Source organism: Pleurodeles waltl, chromosome 3_2, assembly GCF_031143425.1.
Source record: "Pleurodeles waltl isolate 20211129_DDA chromosome 3_2, aPleWal1.hap1.20221129, whole genome shotgun sequence".
In the NCBI taxonomy this organism is placed as follows: domain Eukaryota; kingdom Metazoa; phylum Chordata; class Amphibia; order Caudata; family Salamandridae; genus Pleurodeles; species Pleurodeles waltl.
The window spans coordinates 82,973,700-82,985,219 of NC_090441.1; the positions used below are offsets into that span (position 1 = coordinate 82,973,700).

At 43.6% G+C, this 11,520-nt stretch overlaps 1 protein-coding gene across 1 annotated transcript in view; it reads right to left on the minus strand.

The window, feature by feature from the left end:
• LOC138286505 (BICD family-like cargo adapter 1) overlaps positions 1-11,275 on the minus strand; it is a 71,004-nt gene extending 59,729 nt beyond the window's left edge. Inside the window, exon 1 of the mRNA XM_069226846.1 lies at positions 10,748-11,275. Within this exon, the coding sequence (XP_069082947.1) occupies positions 10,748-10,984 (237 nt within the window). The 5' untranslated portion in view covers positions 10,985-11,275. The remainder of the gene's footprint in view (positions 1-10,747) is intronic.
• Between the last annotated feature and the right edge of the window lie 245 nt (positions 11,276-11,520).

The following is an 11,520-nucleotide window of genomic DNA, read 5'->3' on the forward strand; positions in this document are numbered from 1 at the left end:
CAACACACATACCATACCCCTTCCCATCTATTTGCTATTGAGCACATGCCCTCCCATTGATTTCTGAGGGGATGCCAAAGTTGGAACTTTTTCTTCCATGCTCTAGACATGTCCTGAAGTACCAGGGGTTCCTAAACCAAGGTTTTCTTTGTGTCGCAAGCTCTGCTACTTGTCAAGGAGACTCCTTAATTGCACTTCTCTTTTAAAAGAAGAGCTGGACCACCTAGTGCTACTGGTATGTAGCTAAACACTGATGACTTTCTCAGAATCAGGATAATGTTGGTCTGTGCAGTAGAGGCCATTCACAGCTGTGCATACTGTTGTGCGGCGAGTTCCAACTCTACTGTCAACCCCTGGGAGATGCAAGAACAAGATATAAAATGAACCGATACACAAGAACAAAATGCACTGATTTTCAGTAGAATTTAAGTCTGATGAACACCCCTTAAAACTTGTGGGTTTGCACATTTTAGCTCACACGGGTGTATCTTTATATGTAAAGCAGGTCTTTCTTTCTCTGTCATTGCACTCTTTTGCTTCCACTGTGCCGGAGATAAAGTGCCTGGGGTGGTGGAAACTCCCTGTAGGAAAGCTTCTCCTTCTGACCTTTCTTCCTGCTTTGTTCTCTTCTTTCTTTATTCTTCTCCCTTTCTGCCCCTGTAAGCAGCCATACAGACATGTACCTGAAACTGCAGGTCAGACTATTCGGAGGTGCTTGTTACCTCTGATCTACCTCCTGAACCTTGAAGAGTGCTAGCACCCACACGCGGGGACGAGGAGCAGCACCGGTCCGGGGCTGGTAGGGACGAGGTTCTTCCACTTGTGTGGCTGGGATCAGACCAGCTGGGCCCCCGGGCTTGCACTGCACATGTGCACAGTGCACTGCACCCGTGCCATTAATATCTGTGACAGTGAGAGGTCACGTGCTACAGGGTGCAGAAGCTGTCATTCTAGTGTAGAACCCTGTTGCACTGGCTCCCAAGATACTCCACTGCTACAATGAAGATAGAAAGGCTAACATGAGTCCTACACTGTTGCTGCTTCCCTTGCCCAACCATGGTAACCCCACACACGCTGCACTCACTTTGCCATCACATGTGGTACTTCAGGGTGAGTGGCGTGATGCCAACAGGGATGGGGTTAGGCCATTAAAGGATGGACCTAAAACAATCAAAAGTAAAGCCCTGGTGACCTCGTGTACATCACACGTAAGCACTGCAGTTAAACTCTTGCATGCAATATACCAAATTAATTGCATTAGTATTAGGAACCTACAATTATCATGAGCAACAATACAGGTATATTTCATTTGAACACGTTTTCTGTTGCACGACTGCAAGCATCAGTTTGGAAACGTATGAACTGCCAACCTGAATTCATGTTATACAGCCCAGGATGTGAACCTGGTCATTTTTATGGAGGATCCTATTTAATGGAAGGACTGATACATTGGGACTACATGTAGAAGAGCCTGGGTGGTAATTTCCATACAGACTTCACAAAGACTCAGACATAAAGAATTGGAAGATATCAAGAAGCTAGAGAAGGAATTCTGGAATCACAACACAATAGCAGATAGTAAATAACTCCGGTAGAATTTTCACAACAAAACCAAGATTTTAAGAAATTCACTTACAACCAACAGTCTTGAAACTCGAAAAGGACAAGCAGATCTTCCAGACTGAAGCAGTGTACGGTATCCTAGAAACAATTTTTACAACAGACTTGACCCCTAATCAACTTTAACGGAATATAGGGTTCACTCATTGAAATTATTTGTAACATTTTCTTAAATATCAACTTCATTCAGTGAATATCATAACCTAGGAGAAGGACCTGTTGCTACATTTCTTGAAGAATTATGTAATCAAGAAAAACAACCTGTTTAGGCAGAGGCCAGGGAAATTGTACAAGAAGATACAAACAAAAAATTGGTACAGGGAGATCAGGACAAGGAAGACAGGTATACAAGCAATAAAGGAGAACCCCCATCTTCAATCCCTTCACACAAATATTAACACAAGATAGGACTTCAGTGCTGTCCAAAGGGCTATACTTGGTACCATCACAATCAAACAACTTCATGAAAGTAAAAACAGAGACATTCAAAGACTACAAGTTATTTTTCACGACACAGATGATTCTAGATCACCAGACACCACAGGTTTAAAAATGAAGCATCCATTTATTTTTCCCATGAAAGAGACCCCATCTTCAATTTATTACATGTAAAAAGGCAGTCATGTCAGAAAATGGAATACCTAGAACAAAAAGTCTATATTATAAATCCAATCTCGACAAATCACAAAGGGGAGCAACTAGACAACTGAAAAACAATCAGCATATATCCATATAGCAGTCAAACACAGATGGTGCTATTACTGCCATTACTATTATAAGCACACAAGATAACATCGAGGAGGGACTCAGACAAACGATGAACCAGGAGCACTAATACAAACTGCATAAATATCCAGCATAGAAACTACAAGCAACTACAAAATGTCTAGTGGGAAAAGAGCTAAGAAAGTGTTGTTAAAAAGCAAGGGAGGGTAATTTCTGACAAATATGGACTCACTTCTTCCCACTTTATATCTTGTATCTAGAATACATTTACACCCACAAAATCCACCAGCAAGACATATAGTATCTGTATGTGACTCTCTATTAGATCCAATTTCCAAATATCTTGATATTTTCTTAACATTGTTTCTGAAAATAACTAAGTCCTAAACCCAGGACACGCTTGATACCAATAATCTGCTTGATGGACTGGAATTTAAGAATCAACAACAGATTCTAATAACATTGGATGTGGAATCTTTATACACAATCTTTATACACAACTATTGCTCAAAATAAATCATTAGAGGTAACTGAACTATATCTGGAGAAAAGAGAGCACCCCATAAAGTACCCACAGAATTCATTCTTGCACTGACCGCGGTCACATTAAAACGCAATTCTTCTCATTCTACATTGATTTAATTTGGGCCGTTCCTTTGCTCTGGAGTATATAATTCTTCACGTGGGTGAACTGGAAGAGGCGGCACCAAATAGAATTTTGAAAAGCCATGCGTATCAACAGCTTCTGCATTTGGACCAGAACAGAAGACAGCTTGAGCAGCTTCTTCCTGTGGTTCAATCATCAATAAATATATATGAAACTTGTGAAACACATGCACTAGAAAACGTATTTCTTAGACGTATGTATGCAGGAGGCTAATGGAGAGCTATATACCTCTCTATACTGTATACCAACATCACGTGCAAAACCAGTCTTCTTCACTACCAAAGTTTTCATCCAAGAAACTTAAGAAAGAACTTCCTGTTTGGCCAATGCTTAAGGATCAGGCGGAACTGTGCTAACAAACAGTATTACTTGGAGAACTCTGACAAGTCACTAACAAAACTCATAGAAAGATATTACCCAAAAAGTACCTAAGAACTCTTGCAAACCACCACACTTTCACTCCCTAAGAAACACTCTCCCTAGAGAGACACAAAATCAAATGAATGCATGTGTATCCACTGATTCTCCCAACATCACTGACTTCAAACAAAGACCATAAAGCGAAATCCGCATATTGAATCAATCCTGAAAGGCTCCCTTAAAAATACCCTGCATTAAAGAAGCTGAAACTTGAGGGATGAGCCTGGCTATGCCTGAGTTAAAGTAAAAAAAAAACAAGAGAAAACCCTGACATCAATTTGAAATCTGCACCACTGCAGGGACAAAAACTACTGGGTGTTTCTCAGTATGCTTTCAAACCATACAGAGAGGTCTTGGCACAACAACATTAAACAACTACAACACAAAGAACATCATATACAGGATCCTCTGTCCATGCAACCTCCTGGACACTGGAAAAAACAATCAAGAAATACACAAATGTATCTGTGATATTTGGATATGCATTCTAGTTGCTCGCAGAATGTGGTATAAATTATTTACTAAAATGTTTCTGTCAACATAAATCAAGATTTCGCTGCAGGGCCAGGACAGCCCCACTGGTGCAACTTTTCATCACTTGCGGACACAGAGAAGATCAAAGATGCTAGATATTATCACACAGAATTCCAAGAGATGGCAGTATGGAAAAAAAATCTATTATTAAAGGGGGGCACTATGATCATGAAACTTACAACAATAACCTCTGGCTTGGATGAATGCTGGGAACTGTATATTAACGATGGGCCATTAAATGAAGAAAACAAGAGGCACATACTCCGCTCAGTGAAATGCATCAACATATTACCTTATAAATAAATAACAAGGGACAAGTGGCCCATCAGATGCATTCCTTTCAGGGGCACATAATTGTCACCATGAAATCACTTCAAAAGTTAGAAACCATGAAAAGTAAAGAGTAATAAGATACCAGTTCTACATTGCCACTTGAGGACAATCAAGGAAGGACTAGAAAAAAGGTTACAGACCAGAATGTTAATCTGAAAATCATTCAAATCTCCAGCAATAATTGTGCAGGTCTTGTCAAAATGTCTAAGCCTTTTGTTCCCATTTTTCCAGACTCCCAAGGCATCCGTTTGGAAACTTGGGGGCTGCCAAGCTGCACACAGCATAACGAGGCACAATTTACAGAATTATTGCATCTTTTACCCTTCATAAAACTTTACCAGGCTTTCATAAAACATTACCAGGCTTTCACATCCATTTGTGCCCTCTGACAGGTTTGACAATTCTCATCCAATCTTGTGCACTATCATTGTAACAAGGTGTCCAATAGTTAACTCACTAAGGGTGCATTTTCATTACCTCATAGCAACATCTTTTTTGTAAACATTAAATCCCTTCACTCGTGCACAGGAAAATCCACCACCATTGTCCTAAACCGCTGTGAGTCGAAATGTGTCACCATTTGAAAAGAAATTACTACATAATTAAAGACAGATTAATTATGCCTTTGATGGCCAAGGAATGACACAGTATAACCCTGGCGCCACCTGCACAGAATATAGTCTCCTTGTCATACTAAATTGAAGACGTCCATCGACTACTTTAAATTGTCTCTCTTTTATCTTAATGTAGAAGGACTGGTAATATTGGGTTTATAACTACTCCCATTTCATTATGGGTTAGAAATATCTATTTATTATCAGTTTTTGTCACATAATAGCGCTTGTTTTGCACATGAAGGTAGCCTCCACAACAGCAACAACATTTTTAGGGTGCTTCTGCAATTAGTATATTTGTGCAACATAAAATGTTTTCATATGATAAGTAGCTGTTCATGGATATCTGCTAATGAAGATTTTTTGTTTCACAGTATAACAGAATTTAAATCAGTACATTGCATGAAAGGTTTTAACTGCAATGCTTACGAATTATGTAAATACGGCCACTGTGGAAACATTTTTGTATTTTGATGAATCACAGCATACATTTCTCCTCTGTCCTAAGCTAGTTAGTAGGTTCCAGTTTGCTAGAGGGTAACATGGGCTTCAAGGCGCCATGAGCTGCTGGCTGACAGCACTACGGGCAGGGACAGGCACGTACAGCCATGGCTGCGGTGCTCTTACTGTGACAGGAGCTAGATCCTCCTCTCATTGGCTGAACCTCCGGGGCCCTGATGGCTGTAAGGCAACATGGGAGGTTTCCCCAGAGACTGTTGTCTCTTATAAAGGCCAGTGGGGCTGCAGCAAGGTAAGTCACTTATCAAGCCAACCATGCCTTATAGAGGATCGCGAAGACACCACATAGAGAAGGGGGCACCAACATTATCACCCTCTAATCATGGAAGAAGTATACTCTCTCCCTCAATTTTAGCAGTAGCACCCTAGTTTGTGGGAACACATGATGTAGGATAAGTACTTTTTGTTGTACCTGAGGAGTGTTCTCTATAGACTCTCCCCCTTGTGAAATCCACGCAGCGCAAAACATGGACTCTCTCACCCCATCCCAAAGATGCAGTGATCAATGTATGTACCCTTAGTAGACTGGCGCGGGCCCAAGAAGAGTCAGTCCTGTGAACGTGACTGTCCACCACAACCTTTCCTTGCAGCATACTGCCAGGCTCTTTCATGTCTGGCTTAACGGGAAGGAATCCACATAACATCTCATCAAAACAGCCCTCTCCAGCCTGGGGTTATGTCCTTTCAACTGGAAGATACATCTACCACCTTTCAGTGGCTGGTCAGCTAGGTCCAGGCTGGAGTGGGCACATTCTGTATCACGTTCACAGATGTCCCAGTGGGATTCAGCAGCATAAACTTCAACAAAATATTGCAGGCATCGCAGTGGACACTGCCCAACATTAAAGCAATGAAGAGCTACTTTGGGCAGAGCTTACCGGTCTGTCCTGGGCAGCTGGTACGTGGTGGAAAAAGTGTAGCCTGTCAAGACCTAGGTCCAGAGAGCTCTCGCCATCCAGATCCTTGATTATGCAGTCTTATAAAAACAGGAACACCAACAGCAACAACAATAATAGTTTGTTTTATGTCACATTTCTTCCCAGAATTTTTGCTATTTCTAAGTGGTATACTACAAATAACAGATTTCGCTATAAGCGGCTTAACTGGCACCTAGTTTAATGAGATGGGAAGTAGAAAGGAAGGGTTGGTGTGGCCAAGATTAAAACTCAAGGCCTGCAGGTATAACTCGATGTCAGCAATGAGTGCTTAACTCCCTCAGACATCTTTCTGGACAGTCTTGGGCCTCAGCAGGCAATATAAAAAATGTGTAGAACCTTACTGTGCTAATCTCTTGACAGCAACACAAGAAAAAGAATTTAAGAAATGCCAATGGGTCTCTGACAACCTGAAGAAGCCTCTCAGTGCTGCCTTGGTTTTGAAAGTTCAAGACCTGTCAGCCCTTCTTTAAACTGACTATCTTCCTCCATGGTCTGCACTTCACAGTAGTGCACAAGGCTGGCCCTACCCACCTAGCGATGGTTGACTTTAAAGAAACTTTAACTGATAAGATGAATAAGTCTCAACTGGAATGAATCTTGAATTCAGATTCAGTCTGGCAGGAGCAAGCTGTATGGATAAATGCCTTTGCAAGCTCATTGTAGATACCTCACACTCCCAGTGGGATCTAATCTCAGGAAACATGTGAAAACATATGTCATTGGTGTTCACATGAGAGCAGCTAAGAAAACAAAGAGGGGCCTCAAAGCGTCCCCCATTAGCATGAGTTTAAGTGGCATATTTACAGGAAAGTGGGACATTGGTCCTGATGCACCACTTTTCTTGGGTCACCCCTGCCTCACCTAATGACACCATGGTTGCACCCTATTTACAAGCTCTTAGCAGGTGTTAAAAATGACGGAAAAAATGGCACAGTGAAATGTCACTGCGGCATTTTTTCAGGCCTCCCTGCTTTATAACATCCTCTTGCATATATTATGCCTGACGCAGGCATAATGTGGCTCAAGGGGCTGCAAAGTGGCATAATACAAGCATTGCACCATTTTCTAAATACAGCCTGGGGGAAAAGCCACCTTAGCATTAAATTAAATGACGCTATGGTGGCGCTAGGGGCTTGTAAATATGCCTTTAAGTGCCTTTCTGCAACACCCTTGAGCAGTAGCTACCTTCACGGTGGTAACATACTGCGAATGAAAGTGCCATGTAGGAAAGGAATATGAACTTGCTCGACTGGCTGACGCCCAACTAGGGTCCGAGTTATGGATGTGGAGATCCCCCACCCCCTTTCTTGAAGCAACCTGCCAATGCCATGTGATATTATTAGGTGCCCCCTCAACTTCAGTGCACTGGGAAAATCCTGCTCACACTTTTAAAGGAATGGATGTTTCTGTTTGCCCCTTGACAGCTTTAGGCATAACTTGCATCTCACACCCCTCTGCGATTCCGAAATGCAGGCAGTTTCCAGCCAGTGTGTTAGCCTACGTGTGCTAGGGTGAGAATCGAACAGCTGATAGGCCACTGGACCACTGCCCTGGCAAACAAGGCCTACCAGGCCTCCATCCAGCAGCCCTGTAGCTGCCATCTCTCCTTGTACGCAAGAATTCCTTACTGAGCCTAATGTAAACAGGGTGGCATGCCTCTGGCCGCCTTACAATTCTTCCCAGACAATTTGCCTCATGTTATTTCAAGGAAGAACAGTTTAGCAGCCTTTTCCGGAAAGATGAGGGGAGGAACCGTGCCTTGCTGCTTATGAAGAAGTTACATAACCTGGGTGTTTATCTGTATATTATCCACTAGGACGAGGTCACAACTCATCAACTATAATCATCAGGCTGTGACGTCAGTGAACACTCATGTGACAGGAAGTCGAGCTCTCACATTTTAGTCTACCTACATGCCTCTTTGCCTCAAGGAAACTACTGACAACTTCAAATGGATACCTGTTGTTATCATTTAGACTAATACATCCCCTCAGGTACATCTTAAGGATATTATTAGTCACCCTGGAGTTCTGAGACCGTAGAACGTGCGGTCGTGAGCTTGTACGTGTTATGGTTTGTCACTTCCAATTATAAAGCGCACGTTCACCAGGGGTCTCTTTGTGCAAGGGCATCAGCCACATGGGAAACGATGAAAGAAGATCTGAGAAGGCTGGACTGAATGGCCAAGTCTTGAGCGCATCTCTGAGAAGAATGTGATTCTCTTTGGCCACAGCTCACTTGTTATGGCATTCCAGTTTTTAGCTGAGCGCTGAGAAATTTTAGCCACCTGGTCTAGTTCTATTAAATTTAGGAACTAATAACCTGTAGTTTTTTAAGAAGGTATTTAGGGACTCCTGCATATAGTGAATTTACGTAGTCCAACCTTGAGTGGATCAGACCTGAAAAAGTCTGTCTTTTTCCACCACTGTTTACAGTTTCAGGGGTGTATTTGGGGTATGACATCCACCCCCCAAATAAATACATTATTGGCTTGTTAGTCGGATTTGTGGTCCCTAAGTGAAGTCTGGTATGTCGTGTCAGTTTTTCTGATCATACATCAAAAATAAAAGGCAAATTAGTTCCCTTTGATGTAAAACAGGAGAGAGACAGATATACACCCGGTGACATATTTTTTTTTTTTAAACTACTGACTTCGATGCTTGTCCAAATTGTGTGAGCCTAGGCAAACATTTTATTTCCCCTTTTCTTTAATAGCACAAATGAGAGCTTTTTTAAACATGTGAGTTCAGGATGTGCGCTGTACAAGCACCCCCTTTGTTTCAGTTGAGAGACTATAATGTTTCATCTATAATAAATCTCTAGGCCACATTTAGGGTTTACATGATGACGGACTTGCCTCTTAGTTCACTACTGGCACTACTGTTGAGGGATGACCCACTAGATTGTCTTAGTTAATCTTTAAAGACTATCACATTTAATTAATATATGCCTATGCAGTGATAGAATCTGATGCACTAAGGTGAAAAAACATGCTTCCACTTGCGAAAGAAATACACTTTTTTAAAGTTTGTAGAGACTGTATCATATTTGTACATTATGTTTGCTACATGATTTACATGCCTAAGCATTTTAATGGCTATGCCTTTGCACAGACTCTTAGGCCCATATTTATACTTTTTTAGCACTGCATTTGTGTCATTTTTTGACGCAAAAGCGGCGCAAACTTAAAAAATACAATTGTATTTTGTAAGTTTGCGCCGCTTTTGTGTCTAAAAGCGGCGCAAATGTGGTGCTAAAAAAGTATAAATATGGGTCTTCGAGCCAAGCCAGGTCTTTTGGCTCGGCTCTGCTTGCTTTATCTTGTTAATTTGCCCATGCGCCCACCTCTGTTTGCAACACGGGCTTAGCACAAGGGGCTGTCAGTCACTTGATAAAGTGATTTGTAAAAGGTGAGGACTGGAAACTTGGATCCCTGCCTACATGCCAACTTTACCATCAAGACTTCTCATAGCAGAGACGAAGAAGAGTGCATGCAATGAAAGTACTTTTAAAATAAGCGATTCCAGGGCAGGGACTCCTGGCTGTTGTGCAGTACTTGACTACAGTCATGATTTCCCAGGGAGAACTATGAGGCCTAGGTGTGTACCTACAAGGGTTCAGGTTTGGGGGTTCAATGGGGGTTTGGGTGTTAATGCATTCTTAAACTATTAATTGGATCTGGAGGCCCTGAGTCTGGTCTGCTATGTATGTGTCATTTGTTCTTGTTGTTCTCATTTCACTAAGAGCTTTTAACTTTTTGGATCAGAATCTTAAGTATATTTAGTGACTGAGTTACAAAAAAATAGTGAATCTCACCCATAAAAGTACTCCTTGAATGTGAACATACTGACTGCTTTTTGGAATTCACAAACATTGGCGGAGTAGACTCAGAGAGCTGCACCAGTCCTGGGTTTCCAGACTACTGGCAATCAGACACCCAAGAGGTGATGGGATGAATGCTTGCAAATAGGCTAAGCGGTGCCCACTATGCCATTCTAGAAAGAGGCCCACCCAACACGGATCACCCCGTTCCTCTTGGAAACATTCCATCCCGAACCACCTCTCACCTATCAACTATTTTAATTGGGAAATTTTAGATTCACACCCACATCTCACTAAGGTACGCCGCTGGCTGTATAAATAAGATTTTTTCTCAGACGTTTCAGAAGAAGATAGGTGTTGCAGAAGGCAGATTTCTAAGCTTTTAATAGTAATTGATAATACGATCGTTCTTATAGGCATTAAAATGTCATTATTGGACAGTTAGCCCTGCCGCAGGCTCCACGTGTACTTTGTACATGCAGCAGGTGCCTTGGCGCGGGGAGCTGCCTCGCAGACTGGTCCTGGGCGCTATAGCCCTTCGCCGGCTCCCTCACCTGCAGTGTGTGGGTCGCTCGCTCCTGGAGCCTCCTGTTCTCTGCTCGTAGCTCCTCGTTCTCCTCTAGCAGCGCTTTGCCCAGCTGTGCGGCCAGGAGCAGCTGCTCCTCCTTCTGCTCCAAGGCGGCCTCCAGGTAGGGTGGGTCCCCTGCCTCGGGTGGATGGATGGGGTATCCCTTCTGTTCAGGGTCCACCCCGGGGGAGCTCCCGGTCTGCCATCGCCGCTTGTCCGTCATCTCGTCCTGTTAAAGCGCCGCCTGAAGAGCAAGCGCCTCTGAGGCAAGAAGTGCAACCCGAGAAGAGGTCAGTGCACCTGTACCGAGGGAGGGTGTTCTGAGGCGATCTGGCGATGTCATGAGGCGCCGTGGCCCTCCTCAGACTCTTGCCTCCCCCTGAGATGGGGTAACCCGCGGGCAGGACGAGCTGGCAGAGCGAGGGCCTCCTGTCAAAACCCTCTGACAGCCGGGCTGGAGTGTACCAAAGGCTCTGGCCCGGAGCCTGTAGGTGAGGGAGGCGGCGGCCTGTGAGGGAGGTGCAGGAGGAGGCGACACACCTGAGGGCGGGCTCCGCGGGAAGGCGGGGCCCCTATCTCACGACACCTGCGAGAGCCGAGAAGATAGTCCGGAGGGTTCGGCGCCTGCTGCCGAGAGCTGCACGTAATACCTTCTTCTCCAGCTGGGAGTGACTCCAGTACTAGGTGAGGGGTGCATGGCGGGGGAGCGTCTTCTCGAAGCTTTGGGCAAAGAGACGGCGTGTCCCACCCCACAATTCA